Genomic DNA, 26105 nt, shown 5'->3' on the forward strand with positions numbered 1-26105 from the left:
ATGAGCCTAAAACGAGCATACCGTTTTATGTATTTTTCTATATGTATATAATTATTAATATTTAGGGTCGACTCCGCTCGTTTGCACCCCTACACAAAAAGTTAATCGAGCCGAGCTCAAGCTTTAAAAAGTTAAATGAGCTCGAGCCTAGTCAAGCTTAGGGTCGACTCCGCTCGTTTGCACCCCTACACAAAATAAACCCAAGTTTTATATTGGTGTCACAACAGTATCGAATCAAACTAAAAAATATAGATAACATGGAATCAATTCGTTTCACAATATCAAATCAAAAAAAACTTAAAGATATGATGGCATCATTTGTTTAGAAATAAAAAAAACACATATCACACGGTATTATTTAATTTGGGAAACAACATCTTTACATAATTCACTTGCTTCATCCTATGGAGAAACTCTTGCAACAAATAACCAGAGAAATCGGGATGTCAATCCCCTCTATATTCGACGTTCCTTTCCAATTATTTAAACCCCCATTATGCGCCAGTTACTCCCTCACAAAACCCTCTACTCTGACTCCCCTATTTGTCTTGAAGTCGTGCGAAGAAGTTTTGACTTAGACTCACCAAGTCGATCGAGATTTACAGAAGATTAAGGTATCAATTGAACGTTTTTTCCGTATAATAGCATATTCAACCAGTAATAGAAGATATGATTTCTGAATATATTTACTTATTCACGTGATAGATGATATGATTTCTAAATATATCTACTTATTCACTGAATACCATTATGTATGGCTTTCCATTGTCGAGGATTTTGTTTTTTAATTACTGAATTGATAGCTTTCCACCAATTGGCATTTAGGATTTTTTTTTTAATTCAATTTTGCATCAGGTGATTGTCGGAATCAAGACGATTGGAATCGTCTATGCGACTATTGGGAGTCAGAAAAAACCCGGGTTAGTATGCTGATTTATTTACAAATCATAATTTATATTCACTAATTATGTTCTTATTTATTCGGGTTCTGACATGTATGTTGAGTTTTAATTTTGTAGAAATATAGTGATCAAATGGAACTTAACAGAAGAAAACAAGTAAATATAAGCAGGGGGCTCTCGGTCGATAGCCAATCATGCATTCAAAATTGTAAGTTTACGCTTTTCGACCCGTAATTTAATAAGTTATTGTTATGTAGTAGTAGAATGTTATAGAAAATTTCACTTGTTTGAATAAGCAACTAGTAGGTTTATATATGTTATAAAAAGATTGATTTCACTCTTTTTTAGAATATATTTATTCTTCATTATATACGTTTTATGATGGCAGAGAAATCCCAAGACTCAGTTGTCACCTAGCCCATTAGAAGTTTACTACAAGCTGCACTATAATGCCAAGAAAAACGGATGGCTAAATGAAGATTCACGTATTATATATGTAAGCATCTCCCTGTTAAAAGCTTTTGAATTAGATTTTTTTGTCAAATATTTATATTTATTTGGGTCTCAAAAAGTTTTAAACTTATTCTTCTACCTTCTATTATGTTAGGATAATATTTGTAAACATAAAGAGGCGGCCATGGCTAGATTGAATACCGAAGGAACCATCGTTACTACTGCTATGGAACACGACGTGGAGAGAAAAGCCATCAAAAGTGTATGTGGCAGGGCTAAAACAATACAATCAGCATAGGAGGTAGGTGTTGGTCCTATGTTAAGGGAATAAGATAACTGGATGAAATCGGCAGTCGAATCTTCTCAACGAGATTCAACTGAGAACGAAGATTTGAGAAATGAGGTTACTGAACTCAAGGAGGAATTGAAACAGAGTAACGAAAAATACGAAAGAGTGACAGAGTTCTTGAGCCGAAAATATCCAGATTTCGAGAGCACGATATCTACAAATGATGCCGGTGAAGATGATGGTTTGAATGGACTACACAACGAAAGTGACAACACTATCTAGGCAGTTAGTTAAGACGTTTATTACTTTTTTTTTTCTCTAATACTCTTCTAAATTTCAGAATTGTTGAAGTGGTGTTATTTTGATTTTCATTGGCTATTGTTATGACATTAATGCTTGAGTTTATTGTGAGTTTAAGAAAGCTAGAATCATTTTGACAAATAATATTAATGTTGTGTTAATGAGAATGGTTTAATATATAAAACTATAAATTCTATCGGGGACTACTTTTTAGTCCTAGAATATAGTTGTTAGGAATTGTAAATACATGTTAGGGACTCAACTAAAATTGTATTTGCAACTATTTTTCAGTATGTAAAAATCCATATTTAAAGTGACACATAGTATTAGAGACTAAAAGATAGTCACTAAAAAAGATATTTGGGACTAACTTAACCGACTAATTTTCAGACCCTAAATAAACATATAGGAGACTAAAAATATTTGTTATCTTAAACTAATTATCAGTCCCTAAAAGTACATATTAAGTATTAAAATAACATAGTATGTGAGACTAATTTTTAGTACTTAATAGAAGCATATTAAAGACCGAAATCATGTGGTACTTGACACTAATTTTTAGTCTCTAAAGCATCTTATTGGATACTGATTTGACATGGAATCACGAACTTAACAAAACTTATTAGGGACAATACAGACATGTTTATAGGACCGATTTTCAGTCCTTAAAGTAATACGCCTGGGACTAAACTATCATAGTATCCGAGACTAATTTTTTAGTCATCGAAGAAATGCATCGGGGACTGAAATGACATGGTACCGGGAGGTAAGTTTAGGACTGAATTTTTATGTATCTGAGACCGACTATTAGTCCTGTTTGGTGTTGTACAATAGGGACTGATTCTTAGTTGTTAAAACTAGTATCTAGTACTAGGTATCCAGGACTGGCTGGCTGGGGACTGGCAAATCAGTCCCTGATAACCATTAGGGACTGATTCTAACGCATCAGATACTGATTTTTCAGTCCCCAAAAGTCATTTTTTTTGTAGTGTAACCCCGTGTTCAATGCAATCGGGGGTCGTATTGGTACTATGGCAAAACCGTCGGACATATCATATGAAGAAGAAGATTTGTCATATGTGTGTCTTGGAGTGCTATGTGGTGAAGGAAACCGTAAAGTTCTTTGTCGCTTAAGTGGCAAGATAAGTTGATTCGGGTTTGGGTAGAGGAGGAACCAAGGGAGTGGATACTGGATTATTTAGAGGATGTAGGTGATGAGGATTGTATGTCGGAGTCGAAAAAAGATGAGGAGGTGGAAGTTATTCAGTCGGAGTTGAAAAAAGACGAGGAGGTGAACGATAATCAGTCGGAGTTGAAAAATACTAGGGACGATGATAAGATTTATGAGGCTGTAGAGCAGAACACTGAGGACACCATTTCAGCGGCGAACAAAATCGTAAACACAGCTGTTAATCTGAATGTTAATGGGGCGCTGGGAACTAATACTGTGATGCATGAGAATCTAAATGTTAATGAGGAGAGTGAAACTAATAATGTGATGCATGAGAAGAGTCACGAGGAGCACTCATTTGGAGGGGATAATACTAATCAGGGGGTACACAAGAATGGTAATATAGATAATTTTTTCGGCTATGCTTTCGGTACTATTAAAGCTGGGAAAAAAGTTGATTTAAAGAAATTTAAAAAGATGGGTAGGAAAGGAAGACTGCAATCAAAGTCTCCGCAGGATCGGGTTCGACCAACTAAAAGGGCCAGAAGTGGAGACAATTTTGGATTAAACGCTTTGTTGGGCATCACCGATGATAGTTCTGTGTCAAGCCAAGAGGGTCTTTTGGGCATTAGTATGGTTAATGCAGGTGCAGAAAGTAGCTCGATGAATGAGACGGCTGGTTATTGTACTCCTGATTTGTAAAAGACATTGAATAGCGACTCGACTAAAGATTTATCTCAGTCGACGCAGCTGAATACGGAGCAGGTTATAGATGAAGAAGCGAATGATACAGTTGATTTAGGCCATCGGTTGGGAGCCGAAAACATTGGTGAGTTCAAGCAACATGTTATTGATTCCACTGAGAAAGAAGGTTTTCAATCGGTTCCCTCATGAATTTCATATCGTTAAATAGTTAAATATTCGAGGTTTGGGAGTTCAAGCAAAAAAAGCATGGTTGAGGGATATAAGGGTTGAACAACAAGTGGGGTGTGTCTTACTTCAAGAGACGCTTTGTACTAATGTTGTAGCAAAAATCTTGAAGGATTTTGGGGTAGAGATAATTTTGTATTCGGTTTTGTTGATCCAGTTGGGAGGTCCGGGGGATTGGTTACTATGTGGGATACATCGATTTTTGATCTACAGGTCACAGACAGGAATAGGAACTATTTGGTTTGTGCGGGTGTTGTGAAAGGTAGTGGGGATATTATTAATATTCTTAACGTTTACGCGCCTTAGGTGGAAGTAGATAAGCGTCAGTTGTGGGCGAATCCGGTTAATGTCATCAGGGGGAAAACCCGGTTGTGGGTTGTGGGAGGTGATTTTTACTCGGTACGCAACGAGCACGAAAGGAGGAACTCTTTTTTCAATGTGGCGGCCTCTAGAGATTTTAACGGTTTCATAGAAGATTCGGGCTTACACGAATTATCTCTAAGAGGTAGGAAGTTTACGTTCTCTGTCGGTAACAAGTTAAGTCGAATAGATAGATTTTTGGTTTGTTGGGAATTCTTTTGTAAATGGCCCTCAGCTGAGTATAGGGTGCTACCGAAAGGAATTCCGGACCATTGCCAGGTTACTCTTAAGACGTTTAATTACAATTATGGGCCGAAGCCATTCCGGTTCTTTGATTCATGGTTGGATAGAACTGATTTCTAGCAGTTGATTATCACGGCTAGTAATGATTTTCAAGGAGTTCGGTTACCGGATCGAATTTTACTCCAAAAATTTAAATGCTTTCAGTCTTGTATTGGTGCATGGCATAGTATTATTAAACAAAAAGAAGCTGAGGAGATGTCTATTCTTAAGGAGGAAATGGAAGCCGTGGATGAGTCCAAGGACAATCGCGACTTATCCGAAGAGGAATTATGGGTCTGGGACGAATCTCGTAGAAGATTGAAAGAACTGTAAGATTTTTATTATAAAGACATTCAACAAAAAGCTAGATGTAAATGGGCTTCAGATGGAGATGACAACACAAAATTCTTTCATGGGTTGATCAATAAGAGGAAGGCTTCAAATAGTATACCGAGGTTGATGATTAATGTGAATTGGGAAACGAGACCTCATAAAGTTAAAAAAGAGATATATCGATTTTTCAAAGACAAGTTTGTGGAGGATATGAGGTTTAGACCAAAATTGCGGGGATATAATATGAAACGGTTGAATGAAAATGAAGCCGCGTCTTTAATCGCCCCCTTCTCCGAAATTGAGGTCAAAGAGGCAGTGTTTGGTTGTGGGAATGATAAGGCACCGGGTCCGGATGGTTTCCATTTTAAGTTCTTTAAAAAATTTTGGGGTATCCTTTCGGCCGACTTTTTGAATATTGTTAATGAATTCTATGAGACATGTACTATTAGCCGAGGTGTTGGGTCCTCCTTCATAACCCTTATACCTAAATCTTCGGCCCTGTCAGGTCTAGGAGATTACCGCCCCATAACTCTTATCGGAGTTACGAGTAAGGTTATTTCCAAGATCCTTGCAAATAGAATGAGGGGAAGATCATGGGAAGCATCACTTCAGATACACAATCGGCGTTCTTGAGTGGCAGGTTCATTTTGGATGGTCCGATGATGATTAATGAGCTTATCGCTTGGGCGAAACAATTGGGGAAGGAGATGTTTATTTTCAAAATTGATTTTCAAAAGGCGTATGACAATGTGCATTGGGGTTTTTTATTGGATATGCTTCAACAAATGGGATTTCCCCCACGATGGTGTTTATGGGTAAAAGGTGTTCTCCACTCAGCTAGGGCATCGGTTCTAGTTAATGGTTCTCCTACTTTCGAGTTCGATTGTTAAAAAGGCATTCGCCAAGGTGATCCTTTGTCGCCTTTTCTATTTATTGTCGTGATGGAGGCTCTTTCAAGTTTATTAAGGAAAGCTAAAGACATTGGCGCTTTTGATGGTATTCGTCTTCCGAATGGCGGCCTTGAGGTAAATTAGTTTTTATATGCTGACGCTGCTATGATTTTGGGGGAGTGGTCTACTTTTAATTTTAATAATTTGAGAAGAATATTGAGAAATTTTTTTCTCTGTACGGGTCTCCATATTAATTTACAAAAAGTCGACTCTTTTTGGTTTTGGTGTGGGTGAGGAGGTGGTTTCTAGTAGGGCCGAAACTTTTGGGTGCATGGCGGGTCGTATTCCGTTTGTTTATCTAAGAATTAAAGTGAGGGCTAATATGAACCAGATTTCTTGTTGGGAACCGGTTATGGAGGTTTTTCGAAGTAGGTTTTCGAGATGGAAGGCTCACGTCCTTTCTATCAGTGGTAGATGCACTCTAATAAAGTCAGTTTAAGAAAGTTTGCCATGTTATTATTTTTCGTTATACAAAGCCCCAAAGAAAGTTATATCTAATTTAGAAGCCTTAATGAAAAAATTCTTGTGGGGAGGTAGTGAGGAGGTGAAAAAGCTCCATTGGGTGGCCTGGGATAAGGTGGCGTTGCTTATAGACAAAGGGGGGTTGGGTGTCAATAAATTGGAAAATTCAAATATAAGTCTATTGTTGAAGTGGTTATGGCATTATAGATGCGAGAAGAATGCTCTATGGAAGAAAGTGATTGATTCAATCCATATATCGGCTCAATAGTGGGATTTATATCCGGTTCAAAATAGATTCAAAGGTACTTGGTTCAATATTGTTAAATTGGGCCGGTTGATGAAAGTAGGTGTCGTGGGTTTTAATAATTTGATTTGAGCTGATATTGGTGGTGTTGGGTTGTGGAGGATTTGACTAGAGTGTGTCAAAGCCACTGATAACCCAGATGACTAGACAAATCGTCTGGGTTATGACTTAGCTACAACTGATAATCTAGATGCCCAAATAACTCGTCTGGGTTTTGGCAACTGATATGGGTTGTGAAGTTTTTTCTCCAGAGATGAGGTTTATTTGTTACTATAGCTTAAAGTCAACAACCCTAATATGTATCCCCTATAAATACTTCTCATTCATGTACTGTAACTTTTTAAGCACCTAATACAAAGAGCAAACTAGTTGTGGAGAGTGGACGTAGGTCAAGCTTGATTGAACCACTATAAATCATGTGTTCTTGTTCTTGTGATTTAATGTGTGTGTGAGAGAGCTATTGTGAGTGTGTGTTCTTGTTGATTGTGTCATATATCCCTAGCAACTGGTATCAGAGCTCAGGCTCTTGATCGATTCACACGAACTAGGTAAGAGGTGAAGAAGAAGAACACTTACCTGTTGAAGAAGAAGCCGTGGTCTCGGGTTTCAGTCACAGTCGCAGACATAGCGTCTAGGGTTTCTGAACCAGTCGCCGCTAGCACAGCTGCCACCATCGCCGTTAGTTCCTAACTCCGATTAGGGCTCCGATTGAAGACTCTGCTGTAGATTGCGACTAGGGTTTCGATGACCCAGTAGCCGCCGCCACCTAGGATTACAAAATTGAAGACCATTGTTGCTAGATATCCAATATAGGGTTTCAAAATCGAAGATTAGGGTTTTTTGTTATTGGACTTTGGTGACTGACTTTGTGGAGTGCAGAGAGCAGAGCGTGCAAAGAAGGAAAAACCAGGCCTTTTTTTTGTTCCTTTTAAGGGAATCAAGTTTCCCTTATTTGCAAAAAGACCCCTCAATCTTTGTTAAGATCAATTTTTTTTCTACCAGTGAACCAGCAGGTGTTTAGCCCGTCTGTTTGAAGATCAAAGAAACGTGAATCAGGTGTTTTCTGCTTCTATTTGTTTCAGTGTTGGTCTTCTATTTGTTTCAATTTCAGTTTCGTTTTAGTCGTGCTTGTGTTATCATGGCAGAAGACGGGAAGGTGCAAATCGAAAAGTTTGACGGGAAGAAGTTTGGTTGGTGGAAGATGCAGATTGAAGCACTACTTTGTCAGAAAGACTTTGATTTAGTGCTCGAAGATGAAAGGCCAGAAAAAATGCCACAAGCAGATTGGGATAGGATGGATAAGAAAGCCAGAGCAGTGATAACGCTTTCTCTATCGGAGAATGTTGCATTCGACATCCAGAAGGAGACCTCAACTAGAGGAATGATGGCAGCATTATCGAATATGTATGAGAAGCCTTCTACAGCAAACAAGGTTTATCTTATTCGAGAGCTTGTGAATACCAGGATGAGGGAAGGTGATTCAGTTACAGTGCACATCAATAACTTAAACTCGATATTGTCTAGATTGGTGTCTGTGAACATCAAGTTTGATGATGAGGTTCAAGCCCTATTGTTATTGTCCTCATTACCCGATAGTTGGTCCGGAACCGTAACTGCTGTTAAGAGCTCTTCAGATACGAGCAAGTTTAAGTTTGTCAAGATGCGGGATCTTATTCTGGGCGAAGATGTCAGAAGAAGAAATTCGGGTGGATCATCGGGTGATTTAATGCATGTTGGCAGAGGAAGGAAGAATAACAGATGTAGTGGCAGCAAGAATAGAAAGAGGAGTCAGTCAAGGGCTCGAAATGATGTGACCTGTTGGAATTGTAAAGAGGCTGTACATTTTAGGAATCAATGTCCAAACGACAAGAAAGAAGTTAATGCTGCAGTAGACCATTCAGATGATGAAGTTTTGATTTGTAATGTGGAGAACAGTGTGGATTCTTGGGTTATGGATTCGGGTGCTTCATTTCACGCTACCCACAATAGTGAAGCATTAAGGAATCTTAAAATTGGGGATTTTGGCAAGGTACGACTTGCAAATGATGAAGTCTTAGATGTCACAGGCATGGGTGATATTGACTTAGTTACTCCAGTCGGATCTACGTGGAATTTAAGAGACGTGAGAGTTATTCCAGGCTTGAAGAAAATGCTTATTTCAGTCGGGCAGCTGGATGATTAGGGTCACGAAGTTAAGTTCAGTAGTGGACAGTGGAAGGTAATTAAGGGAAATTTAGTAGTTACACGTGACAAGAAGAGGAGCTCATTGTACATGGTCAGTGTATCGCCTAAGGGAGAGGTTCTCCCAGTTCAGAAGAAGACCAAGATCCGGTTCACAGAATCTCATGGGTAGAAGAAGGTTTGTTTTGCAGATGGCAAACCCAGAGTCACAGGTCAGATTCAGGTTGAACATGCTAGAAAAGGTTCAGTAAAACCAGTCAGGGGCATTCGTGGCAGTGGGAGCACGGGTCGTGCTTCAGTCAGAGTTACCAGATGACAGTGGGTTAAGAGAACCAGTATTCTAGCTGTCAAAGTCTCTCCAGTTGATTATCTGCTTTATTCAAAGAGTGTTTGTTCTCAGAACATTCCAGGATCGGGCAGTTCGTGTCAGTGGGAGCCGACAGGGACAGAGAACGAGTCACGAGTAGTGACTGATGAGTTGAAGCTCAGTGGGAGCTTCAACGAGCCTTCAGGTTAATTGATGAGAAGGCAGCCCACAACTAGTAAAGATGAAGAGGTTACAAAGGTACTTATGAAGTTGCATGGAGTGCAATTTGATGTCGTCAAAACCTCCAAGTGGGAGATTGTTGGGTTGTGGAGGATTTGACTAGAGTGTGTCAAAGCCACTGATAATCTAGATGACCAGAAAACTTGTCTGGGTTATGCCTTAGCTACAACTGATAACCCAGATGCCCAAATAACTTGTATGGGTTGTGGCAACTGATATGGGTTGTGAAGTTTTTTGTCCAGACCTGAGGTTTATTTGTTACTGTAGCTTAAAGTCAACAACCCTAATATGTATCCCCTATAAATACTTCTCATTCATGTACTGTAACTTTTTGGGCACCTAATACAAAGAGCAAACTAGTTGTGAAGAGTGGACGTAGATCAAGCTTGATCGAACCACTATAAATCCTGTGTTCTTGTTCTTGTGATTTAGTGTGTGTGTGAGAGAGCTGTTGTGAGTGTTTGTTCTTGTTGATTGTGTGATATATCCCTAGCAGGTGGAGGTGATAGTATTCGGTTTTGGTTGGACCTATGGATTTGTGATATACCTCTTAAAGTGCGCTTTCCTAATCTATTTAGAATCGAAACCGAAAAATTTTGTAAGGTGTAGGAAAGAGTGTTAAAGGTTGGAGGCGCAAGTAGTTTTGCTTGGCGCTGGAGACATGACCCGACATCTTTAGATGAAACTTTGGAATTGACCGATTTTTTTAATTTGCTTGCGTCTGTGACACTTTCTGAAAAGAAAGATTCATGGACGTGGCATGGTACCGGCTCCGAGTTCAATGTGGCGAATCTGAAGGCATGGATTACAACTAATGAGGTGTCAAATACAGCGGCTATCTTTGATTGGTGCAAATGGCTTCCGCAAAAATGTAATATATTCATGTGGAGGGCTAGATTGGAACGGTTACCTACTAAGGAAGCTTTGAGCAAGAGGAACATTCACGTTGAAGATAATTTATTGTTTTTTTGTGAAGATAGAGCAGAGACGGCAGAGCATATTTTTACAGGTAGCATTTTCTCTAATGTGTTGTGGCAGGCTATTGCGAGATGGTGTCGGCTCCCGGTGTTTTATGTTTGTGATTTACAGGACCTTACGAGCATTTATAAAAGTATGAGAGTAAATGTGACTACGAAGAACATGGTGCATGGCTTGGTGATCATCGGATGTTGGAGGATTTGGAAGGCTCGGAATGACCGTATTTTCAATAATAAGAATACAAAGATTGACGAGGTCATTTCAGATGTTAAGGCTTATGGGTTTCTTTGGTATAATAATAGGAATACAAATGTAAAATGCACTTGGGACGAATGGTGTAACTGTGATATGTTGTAATTTGGTCGTCTAGGTCCTCGCCTTGGGGATCTAGCGGCTTCTGTTTTTTGGTGGTTATGAAGTTCAATTTTCAAAAAAAATATATATATATAGTTAAATTAAAGTTAAAGAGCAAGTACAGACACAAAAAGAGTCTGAAAAATGGCAAATAATTACATCAAACCAACACATAACAAATATTTGTCAACAAAAGATTCTTGAATACACGATATGATCAAACAACTTAAGCACCAATGGTTCAAAAGTTAAGCCACGAACCACATGAAGAACATCGACCAAAAGGTAAGTGAGAACGATGCCAAACCATAAGTCCACAACATAATCACCGAACACTCAGTCTCACCAGCTCCAAACAACTGTGTAATCGTACCTATCATATGAACGTACAAGTCTCACAAACTGTGACAAAAATCCAAGAAAAAAAAAGATAGTCAAATCAGCCACCACAACACGTACCAATGTTCATGGCCGGTGGAAGCGCATACTGTAGTAGAAGAACAAAAAGATAAAGAGGATCTACATGCACTAAGCTAAAATAAATCGCTCCTTTGACGATTAAAATTCCAAAAAATGGCAACAAGATAAGTCGTACTACTACTATTCCCATGATAAGTGACGATGAGACGCCAGATCGTTTGAGACCTGCAATTTACATCTATATATATCATTATATCTCATGAAACTGTTCATGGAGGAAGCGAAACTTTTTAGTGAGGGGGTCATCATATGGTTGTCTTCTCTACTAGTTAGAACCAGTGGTCCAACTCATATTTTGTTAATAAAACACAATACTTTTGTTATAATAATCCAACAAAATCTAGTCATCAGAAGGTTGGCGGACCCTATTGACCCCCCTGTTCCATCACTTGTTCAAGTATGATGGATGTCAATTTATGTTTAACGTTTACCTCTTAAGAGGTTGCCACCTACAATCAATGTCATGGTTGGGATTGATGCGTCCCTAATACAACATCATAGTACAAAACCACTTTTTGGTGGTGTAAATTTCATGTTTTTTGTGCTATTTTATAATAGAAAGCACCAAATAACAAAACACACCACTTAAAAATAGATTACACACCATACACCACCAAAAAATTAATTATTTGAGGCTTACAAATTATACACCACCAAAAAATTAATTATTTGAGGCTAAGGTTGCTAATAGCACCAAAATAAACAATAAAATTGATTTTTTAGGCGTAACAACAAGTTGATTTTTTGAGGCTTAACTTTTAAATAGCACCAAAACACCAAAATAATTATCTTTAACTTTAAGTGATAAAATTCAAAATCTATATCTAACTTCTTTTTCTCTTCTTTCTCTGCAACTCATTTTTTTTTCTCATTCTAATCTCATAACCTATAAGCCTTCATTCTTCTTCAATCTATAATACCATCAAATTAAAATAAGTCATTCTAATTCAAGGTATCATATTTGTAATATGTTTTAATTTAATTTCATATTTCATTTTTTATGTTTTAATTGAATATAAATTGTTATTTGTAGCTAAAGGTGGAATTACTCAAGTTTCTTTAAATCTCATTCAATCATCACTTTAAGGTAAGAAATTTAAATTTTATTACCTTTATTATGATTTCTTTATGTATTATATGATTATGTATGAATAATATTTGTGTATGTATATTTGTATGTATGATATGTCATGAGTATACGCATATTTGGAGAGTTAAGGGAAAATGCTACCATTTTTTCTTAGATAGTGAACCCGTTAAGATGTATACATATGAGATAGAATATTCAAAAAGTGGGTTAGGATCCACCATCTTAAAGCGTTGGTTTACACACTAGTACAAAACCTGTTTTTAGCAGCTGTGTATTTGGTTTTTAGAAGCGTTTATAGAATGCTCTCAAAAAATAGCGTTGCTTTTGAAGCGTTCAGAAAAGCGCTGCTAATAAACAAACCCATCAGAAATAGATAACATCTTAAGCAGCGGTTTTGAAATAATATGATAAATAATATTAGTGGTTTTAGGGGCAGTTCCTAAATGTTTTTGAAAAGATAAATATGGGACGTTTTTAATGATTTCCAGCTAAAAAACAATTTTGCTAAAACCTGCAATTAATAAACCACAATCCAGTATCTGCAACTCAATACACCAATCCAATATTTATATTCAATAGGGAGTAGCACAAATACAAATTTTTATAAATTCAACGACATTAACATGTACCAGATTTAGGTCCAACTTCAAATACAGATATAGAAAGCATCGGCATTATGATCACAAGTAAGTCGTCAATATCTCTGTGTAGCAACTCTCGTTTCTTGCCAAATCTACAAAGAAATAAATAGAAAAAACAAGTCAACATAACCATAGGTGCAAATGAGCTGAGCTACTCGCGAGCTTGGCTCATTTAGCTAGGGGTGCGAATGAGCGGAGCTACTCGCGAGCTCGACTCGAAATGAGCCGAGCTACGACAAGCCTGAGCCCAAGCCTAAAAATAACCTCATTTAGTAAAGGAGCCCGAACCCGAGCTTCGCTTATTGAGCTTGAGCAGGCTCGCAAGCCTAAACAAGCCCAAAACACTTGTTACAAATACCATCTTGTTGCATAGAAACATAAAAATGCCTATACGAGCTCAATTCATCATTTCGAACGCACCGACTGGTTAATAATAATTATAATTAATATAACTTAACTAATTAGTAATAAACGAGCTAAGCCCGAGCCGCGCTCGATCTTGAAAACTTCCCTACGAGCCGAACTAGAGCTTTAAAAACAAAGCTCAAATAGAGCCGAGCTCGGGCTTGGATGGTTCATAATAGATAAAATCCCTAAAACAAAGCAACAAAATGAAAATACTTGTTTGGTGTAAACCTACTAATTAATACTTGAGCCCAGTCAGTCCACAACTTCACATAGGTTCTCACAGTTGGCTTCTTGGTTTCCATATCTGAAATAATTTAAATAATCAATTTTATTTGGGGAGATCCAAGTATGCTATCATCGGCTCATTTTAATTGATGTCGATAATCCAAAATTAGAGATGTCAAATTCCAGATGAGAAGACCACTCAGATTCAGAGGTATGGACTTTGTTCTTGAGATCTTAGAAAGATAGATCTCAGGTTGTAGAAGATATAAATAAACCAAAACATGAAAATAGTACCTGCATGGATGTTGAGGATCATGAACATTTGTAAGACTTGGATCTTCTGTAAACTGACCACCATTTGTAAGACTTGAATCTTCTGCAAACTAACGAGCGACAAGATATAACAAGGACTTACATTATTAAACTGAACAAATTACCCCTTCATTTCTACTAGACCTGTCAAACGGGACGGGTTTGGGTCAATTAAAAAAGGGGTTGTTTTGGGTCGGGTAGAAACGGGTTCGGGTTAAAACGGGTAGAAACTAGTTCACATCAAGAGTAATTACTCACTACGTTGAGTATTATATCACTTTGGCTGGATTTCAATGTAACTTGTAAATATAACATGGACAATAGCATGATTAAACACATAAGAACTTACAGTTTTACCATCTTCATTATAACCTCAGTTACTTGTCTAAAAGAATTAGCATTCTGTACAATCAAAATCAGCAAGAAGAAAAAAATATAAAGAGATCATTTGCAGCCACGAAACAAGAAAAGATGAAATACAAAACAATCAAGTTTAAAACCCATAATCTCATTTACTGGTTTTTTGAGTCAAAACATATAATACTTTCAAAATCAGCATAAATTAAATTAATTAATGATTTATGGAATATAAATCAACATCTGACATCAATTTACTACTAAAAGTAGAGGTCCCCAATGCATTCACCTCTGACACGGATACGAATCACGCACACGACAGTTAAATTAAACATGTCGTTAACCCAAACATGAACATAACCATGTTTAATTAATAAGTTACACAACCCATTTCCCAAACCCGTTCACAAATAAATACAGTAAAATAAAATGGCACATCGAAACCCTAAATCTGTTTTTATTTTTTACAAAAAAATTCATGAGCATATATAGGAAATTAGTAACTAAACTAACTCTGAAAATGAGTAACTCACCAGCAAATCAAAGAAGATGAACCAATGAAAAAAGAAAGGCGAGTAGGGATGATAATGAACCCATAAACCGACGTCCGAAGATGGCTGCTTCAACCATCAGCAAATCAAATCGAAATCACAAACAACCATTAGCAAAACAAAGTACATAGAAAGAAACTTTAGTGAAATTAGAACAATGGCTTGTGAAATCGATGAGTTACCTGGTGGGCTAGGCTAGGGTTCGAAGAAGACGAAGACCGATCGTTGATTTAACACCTGCGAAGATTAGGGCTCGGTTATCATGAAACGAGATATGTGAATCTATAATTCTAGGGAGTTAAAATACGTGGAGGGAAAAATATTAAGGGCGGGAATAGCCAAATATTTTACAATGTGTTTTTGAACCACGTTAGGAGCGATGGGAATTAGGGATAAGCTCGGTACCAACCGGTATCGAAAATACTAAAAAATGTGTATTGGTACTCTCAACTTAAGTCGCTTGTCTCATTGTCTCATTGTCTTCTACTCTCAACTTAAGTCGCTTGTCTCCCACTCTCGTCGTCCATGAAATGTGGCTACTTTGTAAGATTAAAAAAAAAAAAAAAAAACTTGAAACGAGTTGCTTTCTCTATCTCTTCATACATGCCCTAAAGAGTTATATTAGGCCTTGATATCACTTAATGAACATTACGGCCTTTGTTATGTAACATTATGTATTAAAGGGTTATATCATGTTATAATGAGTCACATTTAATCATACTTGACAATAACACGTCATGGATCATATTGGGCCTTGATGTCCCCATTATGGCCGTTGTTATGTAACATTAGGTAATGAAAGGATATATCATGTTGTAATGAGCCATATTAGATCGTACTTGACAATAACAAGCCATTCATTCACTAAAAACCATATTTGTACTTAATATCTCATAAGTTTACATCATTTGTTTGTTTATTTTAATTTTTAGATGGCACGTGCTTATTGGATGTACGAAATTTCGCGTGCTTCATCAATATATATGGAGGGTGTTAAAAGTTTTCTTAAGGCTGCCGAAGCTAATCGGGTGAATAAAGGAAGCAGGATGATTTATTGTCCTTGTCAAGTTTGTAATAATTTTATGAGCTTTAATGATATCACAGACATAGAGTTTCATTTGGTGAAAAATGGTTTTATGCCTAAATACACTTGTTGGTCAATGCATGGAAAGTCACTACTTGATCATAGCACGTCGTCGATCAACTCACACATTAATGATAACAGAGAGAACAACGATACAGACCTAGATGCCGATAATGACCATTCAAATTCAAATGAACCCGATAGCAATTTAAATGAAATGTTACATGATATGGAGACTAATATTAGTGATGATGAGCAAGAAAATTTACAACACCTAATTGAAGAAGCAGAAAAACCATTATATGTCGGTTGTAAAAAATTTAATAAGCTTGATGTTGTGTTGAAGTTGTTTAACGTAAAGTCGAAAAGCGGATGGAGTGATAAAAGTTTCACAAATCTATTAGTGCTTTTGCATGACATGCTTCCGGAAGGCAATGAGTTACCAATTTCGACATACCAAGCGAAAAAATTGATGTGTCCAATGGGATTCGAAGTTGAAAGAATACAATGCTTGTCCAAATGATTGTATGTTGTATAGAAAGGAGTTTGAGGATCTACATGAATGTCTTATATGCCATGCATCAAGGTATAAACGTAAAAAAGAATCAGATGAAGATGCATATGACAATGATGTGACAAAAAATGGACCACCGGCTAAAATGTTGTGGTATCTCCCCATTATACCGGGACTCAAAAGATTATTTTCAAACGAAAAAGAAGCAAAATTATTACGTTGGCATTCAGATGAGCGTGTAACTGATGGTAAACAAAGACATGTGGCAGATTCCCCACAGTGGATGAACATTGATGACATGTATCCAGAATTTGGAAAAGAGATTAGAAATATACGGTTTGGGCTTAGTTCAGACGGGATCAATCCTTTTGGGAACAGGAGCAGTTGCCATAGTACGTGGCCGGTTCTTTTATGCATCTACAATCTTCCACCGTGGTTATGCATGAAACGAAAGTACATTATGATGTCATTGTTAATTCAGGGTCCAACACAGCCCGGCAATGATATTGATGTGTATTTGTCTCCTTTGATTGACGACTTGAAAACTCTATGGAGTTCAGGTGTCGATGTGTATGATGCTTATATGAAAGAACGCTTTCAGTTACGGGCCATGATTTTTTGCACTATAAGTGATTTTCCAGCATACGGTAATTTGTCAGGATACAGTACAAAGGGTAAGAAAGCTTGCCCTGTTTGTGAAGAGGAGACAAGTTCAATATGGTTAAAAAATTGCAAAAAAACGGTATACATGGGACATCGAAGATTCCTTCCAGCTGGTCACATTTTCCGGAAAAAAACGACTGAGTTTAATGGAAGCACCGAGCTCGGATCGGTGAGGAAACGATTTGATGCATTTTCACGAGTCGAAAAATTAACTACTGTGTTGGGAAAAAGAACTCGTGTTAACAAAAGAGCCATTGATAAAAAAGCCGGTAAAAGAGCCATTATCAGAAAAGCCGATAAAAAAGCAATTGATACAAAAGCGATCTGGAAAAAAAAAGTCAATTTTTTGGGTTTTGCCTTACTGGAAGCATTTAGATGTTAGACATTGTCTAGATGTTATGCATATTGAAAAAAATGTATGTGATAGTTTGTTAGGCTTATTGTTAGACATTCATGGAAAAACTAAAGATGGGCTTAATGTTCGCAGAGACATGGAGAAAATGGGAATACGTAAGGAGCTTGCCCCCGTTGAAAGAGACAACCGTTTATATCTGCCACCTGCTTGTTATACTATGTCAAAGGCAGAAAAAGAAAAATTTCGTAAATGTTTACATGATATCAAGGTTCCATCAACTTACTCGGCAAACATTAAAAGGTTGGTGTCGATGAAAGACCGTAAATTGCTTGGAATGAAGTCTCATGATTGTCATGTTTTGATGACACATATGATTCCCATCGTTATTCGTGGACTGTTACCAGATAACATCCGACATACAATCACAAAGCTTTGTTTGTTTTTTAACAACATCAACTCAAAGGTTATTGATTCGGAAACTTTGGATGAATGGCAAAAGGACATTATCGTTACCCTTTGTGAACTAGAGATGTACTTTCCACCGTCATTTTTTGATATAATGGTTCACCTAATATGTCATATCGTACAAGAGATTAAGGCTTGTGGTCCTGTATTCCTACGGTACATGTACCCTTTTGAAAGATATATGGGTTTCTTAAAAGGTTATGTAAGAAACACAAATCGACCTGAGGGTAGTATTGTCAAAGGATATACTTGTGAAGAGGTGACTGAGTTCTGCCAAGGTAATTGTATCACAACAAGTATAATATATTCCAATATTTTATATACATATTAATGTTATTAAGTATAACTTACAATACAATATTTTGTTTTTTTCACAGGTTATTTGGAAGGTGCCGAAAGTGTTGGTGTCCCTAAAAGTCGTCATTCGGGTCGACTTGATGGTAAAGGAGTAGTTGGTATGAAAACATACAAGCCAAATCATGATAATTTACAACTAGCACATTTAGTGGTCCTAAAACACATGACGTGTCTTTCTCCATATGTTGATGAACACTTGAACACATTACGGTCTACATACCCGGGTAAGGAACAAATGTGGTATGTAACGAAGCATAACAAAGAGTTTTCGAGGTGGATGAAAAGTAAGGTAATGGGAGCTGATATTGACAAAACGGTGAAAAGGTTAGCACAGGGCCCAAACTTTATAGTTAAATCTTACCAAGGGTATGACATTAACGGTTATACATTCTACACCAAAGATCAAGATCTAAAAAGTACAATGCAGAATAGTGGAGTTACAATAATAGCATCAGCCACCGAATTCGATAGAGTGGATCATAATATAATGAGACAAATCGCCAACAATTCTTATTACGGTGTTATACAAGAAATTTGGGAATTGGACTACTATGATTTCATTATTCCTGTGTTCAAATGTAAGTGGGTGAATAACCGTACAAGTGTTAGAGTTGATAAATATGGTTTTACACTTGTTGACCTTACAAGTAATGGCTATGCATCTGAGCCATTCGTTCTTGCTAGACATGTTACACAAGTGTTCTATGTCAATGACCCGAGCAAACCAACACACCACATCGTATTACAAGGTAAACGGCGGATTCTTGGGGTTGATAACGTCGTTGACGAGGAAGAATATGACCATTTTGATGATCTACCACCATTTTCTGTCGGTATCGAACCGGGTAACTACGATAACATTAATGGCACCCCATACTTACGAACTGACCACACCGATGGGATATATGTTGATTAAGGCGTGTTTGATTATTTGTGTTAAAAGTTCGTTACTATCATCGACTGACAACCCAAATTAGTGTTTTGATTATATCGACTATTTTTGCTTTTTTAGTTTAAATGGATTTGATTTTCATTTAATACAGCTCAAATGAAAGGATGTATTATATATTTTGGTTTCACTATTTTTATGAGTTCAATTAATACAGCCCAAATGAAATGATGCATTACTTCATTTAATACAGCTGCCGAGGCGCTCGCTCCGGTTGCGCTCGCTGCGGCGATGTTGCGGTTGCGGCGCTGCGGCTATGGGTGGACAGTTAAAATGTGAGTAAAAACGATAAGATATATGCCATGTCACTGTAACCCATCTCCATACGGATGAAAGCACCACTTTTATCCCTTGGTATAGACGCAGCCCTGCAAACAATGCATTGAGACAAAATATTCATCCACAAGGTAAACCATACAAAGATTTCACTACATAATTGTCTGCAGTTAGAATTATAGGCGTTTTGAACACTGGAAAATGGGCCCAGCAAATTTCTGTTTCAATCTCTTGGGTTGGCTCAGCAAAGTCAAACTATATAAACAAAATAATAACTTATATGATAATCTCAAATTTAAATATTGATCTTGCAGCTGCATTACATAATTGAACTAATACCCTTGCAAAAGGTATTCCAAAGTCAAACAAACTACTTTTTAATAGTTATCCATCATAAATCAAAAGTCCCAGTAACCAAAACACACCCTTTTTCTTCGAATCCAAAATAAAAAAGAAACTAAGGGCAAAAATTTCATGTTGCGGTTGCGGCGCTGCGGCTATGGGCACTCGTTGCGGCTGCTGCGCTCGATGTTCAAACACACAAGATCAAAACTTACTGAATGTCATGAACAGACTATTAATAGTAAAACCAACCCTACCTATTTATTCCCCAAAAAATGGATGAAACAGAATATATATAAGATTCAATTACCTACTGTCTGATGCGCTACGGCTGCGCTCGCTGCGGCAAGTTGTCTCCGCTCGCGGTTCTAGATAGTCTTGTACAAATGTATTTATTTATTTTATTTGATATGATATTCTTATAAGAACATATTAATTTAGGGGTGCTAAACGGGTCAATTGGCGAGTTCAACCCGAGCCCGAAAATTTTAGATGAACCCGAGCCCGACAATCTTGTCATATATAAGAACCCGAACACGACCCGACTATTAGCGGGTTGACCCGAACATGACCGTACAACCCGAATTTTCAAATTTTTAATTTTTTTTGCCAAATTAATATATTAATATTAAAATTTTATCATAAAACACAAAAGTTTATAATAAAATTGCTTTTTAAATATAAAATTTTATGTCAATATCTCCTTTTAAAGTTATAAAATGGGTTAAACGGGTCAACCCGTCAACCCGATCGGGTTGAACCGAACCCAACCTGTTTAACTAAACGGGTGCGCGGATTCAACCTGAAACTGACCCGAACCCTGTTAGACTAAACCTAAACACGCGAATTTCGTGTTAGGTTCGTTTTGGATAGTGTTAGAAATTCACACCCCTCTATTAATTAATGTTAACATATATTAATTTGTGAGGTGAAATACACACTACCCCACCAAAAAAATTATAGGGCACCAAAAAAAAACATTAATTTAAACCAAACACTCACACTCCGATGATAGCCCATATGTTTATTTGGGATCATACCCATTTGGTATATTCTCCTCGACCTTCATAAAAAATAAGGGTAAATTACATTTTTCGTCCTTTATGTTTCTATCGGATTGCAATGGATGACCTTTAACTTCACTAATTACAATCACAGTCCTTTATTTGAAAAACTCATTACACTATAGGTCCTTTGGCCCTAACCTGATTAAATTTTTCAGTTAGATCCAGTCATGTGCATTGCACATGAGGGTAAATTCGTCTTTTTACCATCTTAGGGACTATTTATGTAATTTCTTAAACTTTTAAACCAAAAAATAAAATAAACTTGTTTTACTCTTTAATCCCCAGCGATAACAACCACCATCATAGTCAAACTACCACCATCTTCAACCAGTTCAACCCTGTCTATGAACCAAAGTAAATCCCCAATAAAAATAATGTTGCAGACCAAAAAAATTTATGCCCGGCAAGACGCCAGAGCCACTTAATCCGCCACTACCGTTGTTCTGATGTGTCTCACCCAGCCCCACCAGTAGTGAAATCAAGTGTTATCAAATTGGAAGAAGCAGAGATTGAACACACCATATTTTGTGATAACATATGACAACTATTTTCTTGTTGAACACTAAAAAACGAAATCCAAATATTCGTGTTACAAAGAACGAACTCCCTACTATCCAAAAGCCATATATTTTGTGATATTTTCTTGTTGAACTCCCAACTGTTATCCAAATACACAAAACTATTTTCTTATCACACCATGTATTCTGATATACACTTACACTTTATACATCTGTTTCCAACCTCCGATCAACCACCGCTTGCCCTCCACCACCAAACCCGAGCTCACCTTCAACAACCTCTGACCAACCACCGCTCTTCCGCAACCAAACCCCACCGTCAATCCATCTACAGATAAGGATTTAGAAAGATAAAATTGTGTTTGTTGGAAGAGAGAGAGACAGAGAGAAAGAGTAGCTAGTTTGTTGTATGTAGAGAAACTGAGAAAGAGATGTAGGCAACGATCCATTTCGATCTAGAGTTTCAACGGCCTCTAGAGAACCAGATCTGGGGATGTTTTATATGACGACGGAGATTGCGGCTAAGATCTAGGGTTTCCGGTAGCGACGATAAAGATGGTGCCGGATTTGGTGGTTATTCCGGCGGCGGCGGTAAAGATGGTGCCGGAATTGGTGGTCATTCCGGTGGCGGCGATTGTCACAAAAATAGGTGGTGTGGGGGTGAGAGGTGGTGGTGGAGGTTAGGTGAAGAGAGAGATGGCTGGAGATAGGGTTTTTTATGTAAATAAATGAGTAAAAATTACCAATCTGCCGTTGTGTGATAAAACTTAACTTTAAATTTTAACCTAGTTAGTGTTAAAGGACCTAGGGTGTAATGAGTTTTCTAAATAAAGGATTGTGATTGTAATTATTGAAGTTAAAGGTCATCCATTGCAACCTGATTGAAACATAAAGGACGAAAAGTGTAATTTACCCTAAATACAGGGACCAAATTACGAAAAGTGTAATTTACCCTAAATCCGGCGGACTTGCAGGGACCAATTTGTCTTCTTCTCCAATTTGCAGGGTCCAATTGTGTATAAACCAAAAATCTTACAAACCATCATGCCGCGAAGGTGATGGCGCTGGTTATTTTTTTGGACCCATAAGTCCCTTCGTCGTGGTGTTCCAGGCGCTATACGGCGCTATGGGGCAAAAAGCCAGCCACAAAACACCCCACTACAGGGGGTCTTATGGTTTGTGATTTTTGCAGAGTTGATCCTAAGACTTTAATAATTGCAGAATTGATCTCAGTGATTGTAATTTTTAAACTCGTGTGGTCTTTATCACTAACGTAGGTTAAATTTCTCGATTAAGTGTTCATGAAATGTCTATTTTACCCCTAATGTTAAAGATAAAACAATTAAAAAAGTTGGAAAATAAAACATATGAGCCCACCAACACCCACAACCTAACCAAAACCTCAACGTGAAACATAATCCCCAAATTGATCAGACCTGATCCCTCTTCCCATCTTCCCCTGAAACCCTAATCAAATTGACCAGACCTGATCACATAATCATCTTCACACATCTTTCAATTTCAACAAAATCACACAATAAACACACACTTCACGTTAAAATGAGCTCAGATTAGAGAATTGGTGGTCAAAATCCAGAAAACCGACGAAAATCTACGACGGAGAAGGCACCACCTGTTCGAATTTCTCCTTAGAAGGTGACGAAGAAGGCACCGCCGGTCGGAATCCACATCATTTTCTGGTGAAAAACTTGTTGTGTTTGTGTGTGTGTGTGTGAGAAATTGGGGTTTTATAAGGCTTTAAGGGATTAAATAGTGGTAGCAATGGCGGCTTAAGGTGTTTGGGGTTGTTGGGTTTCAGGTGGTGGTGCTGGTGTGGGTGGGAACTATCGGATGAGGGAAGATTTGATAAAATGAGAGGATGATCGAGTTGTTGGGATGTTACTGTGATTGTGAATTGTTGATCTTCTGCATATGTGAATTTTTTTTTTATGTTGACAATTTGATCTTGTACACACAATCTAGGATTTTTGAGAATGTTCAAAAATATAGTTGAATGACAACCATATAGGGGGTGTTTGGGATTCCTTCTCAATAAGGACTTATTAACTTGAGTAAACTTCTGTTTTGCTCTCTGTGGTTTGGTCACTTTAACGGTTTTGTCCCAAACCTTTAAAAATAACCATTTTACTCCCTGATGTTTTGGTTTTGTTGCCAGTTTGCTCCCTGCGGGAAGCAAAATGGAAAAACAAATAATTTGGATGGAGTTAGAGGCGGGGAGCAAACTGACAAAAAAACCGAAACATCAGGGAGTAAAATGGCTACTTTTAAAGGTTTGGAGCAAAACCGTTAAAGTGACCAAACCACAGGGAGCAAAACGGAAGTTTACTCTATTAACTTATATAGAGAAGTTAGAAATTCTAACTTTTCAAAAACAACTTCTCAGCACACATAACTTTCTTAAATAAGTTAATCCAAACACTACAAAAACAACTTATTAACTTTTATAAGGGTGAGCGGAGTAGGGCGGTAAACAGATCGGCAAAGCGGTTTACCGAACGGTAACACCGCCGCCGTCTGTGTTTACCGCTCGGTGAAGGTTGATGATCGGTGAAGGTTTACCGATGAGGGAAGGGGGAGAGATGGGTGTGTGGTGGGGTCCATTCCTTCTCAACCAATCACACATTTTTCTTTTTAAAAAAATAGTTTACCTAAACCATATTAGGTAAACCACCGCCAACGTTTTTGAGCATTAGGTAAACAATTTGGTGAATTGACGTGACACTGTCTGATTGGGTGAATGAGGAGTTTACCTATTCCAAATAAGTAACCACTCCCTTCACCCTAAGTCAATAAGTCATAAGTTACTTCAAAATAAGCTAACCCAAACACCCCCATAAACTGCAAACAATTTGTTATATGGTAGGGTTTTTGAGAGAGATGAGGAAGAAGATGAGTGATAAAAGTGGGCCATATGTTTTATTTTAATTTTTTTATTTTATCTTTAACCTCAATGGTAAAATATACATTTTTTATATACTTAACTGAGAAATCTAACCTAGATTAATGATAAGGATCACCCGAGTTTAAAAATTGCAACCACTGGACCAACTGAAATAAAAATTGATGGTTCGTTTTTCGGAATTTTTAATAACCGAAAATATCGATTTGGTTTTCGGATAACCATTTTCAATAACTGAAAAAACCGAATAGAACCGATAAGGTTCAAAAAAAAAAGTAGGCCTAGTCCATATATTTTTATGTTTAGGTATAAGTGTTTAACCCATGCTAGTAGAAATTATTAATTTTATTCTTGATAAGTATTTAAAATAAAAAACATCAACATGTTTGTTATAATTGAAATGATTTATTTATTACTTACAACAAACTACAAAACTTGATACGGAAAATAATCTTCAAAGTACTATAAAAAAATGTTTTAATAAAACATTTGGAGAAACATAAAAATAGAATGGAAGGTTAGGTTTATGTGAATAATATTAATTAAAAAGGTTAAATACAATAACTTAAATGTAAACATATAAGAAAGATTCTTAAATTTTAAATTGTACTTTCTTTTTTAATCTTACATAATTTTGTTCCAAAAACCGAAAAACCGAACTGAACCGATGTAAAAACCTAAAAAACAGAAACCAAACGTTTTCAAAAAACAGAAACCGACATTTTTGTTTCGGTTTTGCCAAAAAAACTGAACCAAACCGAACCGTGCACACTTATGTTAGACATAAGTCACGTCTGTAGTTATGAAATACACAACCTAAAATACATATTTACCTTTTTGTTTATGTGACACATATTGCTCTTGTTAATGCATATGTAAATGTAGGGTACGTGTGACATTGTATCACACTTTTACTTGTGTATCATCTAAAGCCGCCTCTTTGTTGGTAGTTAACTGACGTTTATGAATGAATTCTCAATTATGACGTTTATCAATTTCGTTGATGTAACCTTCATCTATTATATAATGGAATGATAGATAATCTCGTCATTTTAGCATATAGAGATTAAAAAGCACATAGAAAGATACTGATTTGTAGAGGTTTGTTAGAAAGTCCACTCAATCAATATAGAATACAAAAGCTACTGAATAAATTGTTGTCGTGGTTTGGTTTGTTATGTATAGACCGATTGTTTATGGGAATTGACATATGTCTCGTTTTTGTTTGCTGTTTTGGTAGACGAATAGCAATTGTAAATGGTCAAAGGTTAGTTGTAGTTGGTATAAGAGAAAAGTACAACTTTGTTCTACATGTCATAGTATAGTTTTGAGAATTGTTCGTATTCCAACCATCTCATTAGGTTGTAATATATGTTAGCAAGTTGGTAGAAGTTGAATACTATGTGTACATTTCAGGCACACTTCTTATTACGCAAAGCGATAGTAGTTTATAATATTGTGCGCTTGAAGCCTTATTCAAAGGGTTGTATGGTTTGACCCTCAATATTGACTTACCGTTATCGGTTGCATCAACTACATGGTGTTAGTGGCAATGCCTTTCTATTAATGTCGTCTGTAATGGGGCGGTATATGCCGCCTTTCTTGGTCATCACGCCCCATAACGCCCGGCCACATCGCCTTTTTTTGGTTTTTTGAACGGCGTAAAGGTTGTTGAAAGTTTTTGGTTTATACACATTTGGTCCCTGCAAATCGGAGAAGAAGACAGAGGAGGCGA

The 26105-nt window shown here is 37.1% G+C and overlaps 3 protein-coding genes and 1 long non-coding RNA gene across 6 annotated transcripts; 3 read left to right on the forward strand and 1 right to left on the reverse strand.

Annotated features, from left to right (window-relative positions):
• The first annotated feature begins 373 nt into the window (after nucleotides 1–373).
• On the forward strand, nucleotides 374–1680 carry LOC110909204. The gene is made up of 5 exons (XR_002575241.2): nucleotides 374–614; nucleotides 856–920; nucleotides 1020–1110; nucleotides 1291–1398; nucleotides 1510–1680. It is a non-coding gene; the product is annotated as an uncharacterized LOC110909204 (long non-coding RNA).
• Nucleotides 1681–9437: 7757 nt separating this feature from the next.
• Nucleotides 9438–10799, forward strand: LOC110907264. Its single transcript, XM_022152271.1, has 2 exons — nucleotides 9438–9482; nucleotides 10074–10799. The coding sequence occupies exons 1-2, from the start codon at nucleotides 9438–9440 to the stop codon at nucleotides 10797–10799; spliced, it is 771 nt and encodes a 256-aa protein (XP_022007963.1).
• A 2113-nt stretch (nucleotides 10800–12912) lies between these two features.
• On the reverse strand, nucleotides 12913–15183 carry LOC110909205. 3 transcript variants are annotated; one of them, XR_002575242.2, is made up of 6 exons: nucleotides 15043–15178; nucleotides 14843–14926; nucleotides 14302–14354; nucleotides 13935–14023; nucleotides 13648–13719; nucleotides 12913–13099 (listed from the first exon to the last, which is right to left on the reverse strand). XR_002575242.2 is itself a non-coding variant. In XM_022154235.2 (6 exons), the coding sequence occupies exons 3-6, from the start codon at nucleotides 14316–14318 to the stop codon at nucleotides 12985–12987; spliced, it is 312 nt and encodes a 103-aa protein (XP_022009927.1). In that variant the 5' UTR covers nucleotides 14319–14354; nucleotides 14843–14926; nucleotides 15043–15183; the 3' UTR covers nucleotides 12913–12984. The 3 variants fall into 3 exon arrangements, 1 of the variants encoding a protein (XP_022009927.1); XM_022154235.2 differs by having other exon boundaries at nucleotides 13629–13719; nucleotides 15043–15183; XR_002575243.2 differs by lacking the exon at nucleotides 14302–14354.
• Nucleotides 15184–15843: 660 nt separating this feature from the next.
• Nucleotides 15844–19214, forward strand: LOC110907265. Its single transcript, XM_022152272.1, has 4 exons — nucleotides 15844–16382; nucleotides 16483–17498; nucleotides 17557–18219; nucleotides 18319–19214. The coding sequence occupies exons 1-4, from the start codon at nucleotides 15844–15846 to the stop codon at nucleotides 19212–19214; spliced, it is 3114 nt and encodes a 1037-aa protein (XP_022007964.1).
• The last annotated feature ends 6891 nt before the right edge of the window (nucleotides 19215–26105 follow it).

This window comes from Helianthus annuus, chromosome 14 (assembly GCF_002127325.2).
Source record: "Helianthus annuus cultivar XRQ/B chromosome 14, HanXRQr2.0-SUNRISE, whole genome shotgun sequence".
In the NCBI taxonomy this organism is placed as follows: domain Eukaryota; kingdom Viridiplantae; phylum Streptophyta; class Magnoliopsida; order Asterales; family Asteraceae; genus Helianthus; species Helianthus annuus.

Excerpts from the sequence above, each read along its gene's own strand:
- LOC110907264 (XM_022152271.1), top strand. The coding sequence starts at position 9,438 with ATGAGAAGGCAGCCCACAACTAGTAAAGATGAAGAGGTTACAAAG. Across the intron at positions 9,483-10,073 it reads AAGATGAAGAGGTTACAAAG|GAAAGAGTGTTAAAGGTTGG; the intron begins GTACTTATGAAG and ends TGTAAGGTGTAG.
- LOC110909205 (XM_022154235.2), bottom strand. Across the intron at positions 13,720-13,934 it reads GATCCTCAACATCCATGCAG|ATATGGAAACCAAGAAGCCA; the intron begins GTACTATTTTCA and ends AAATTATTTCAG. Across the intron at positions 13,100-13,628 it reads AGTAGGTTTACACCAAACAA|ATTTGGCAAGAAACGAGAGT; the intron begins GTATTTTCATTT and ends ATTTCTTTGTAG.
- LOC110907265 (XM_022152272.1), top strand. The coding sequence starts at position 15,844 with ATGGAGGGTGTTAAAAGTTTTCTTAAGGCTGCCGAAGCTAATCGGGTG. Across the intron at positions 16,383-16,482 it reads ATGCTTCCGGAAGGCAATGA|AAAGGAGTTTGAGGATCTAC; the intron begins GTTACCAATTTC and ends TATGTTGTATAG. Across the intron at positions 18,220-18,318 it reads GGTGACTGAGTTCTGCCAAG|GTTATTTGGAAGGTGCCGAA; the intron begins GTAATTGTATCA and ends TTTTTTTCACAG.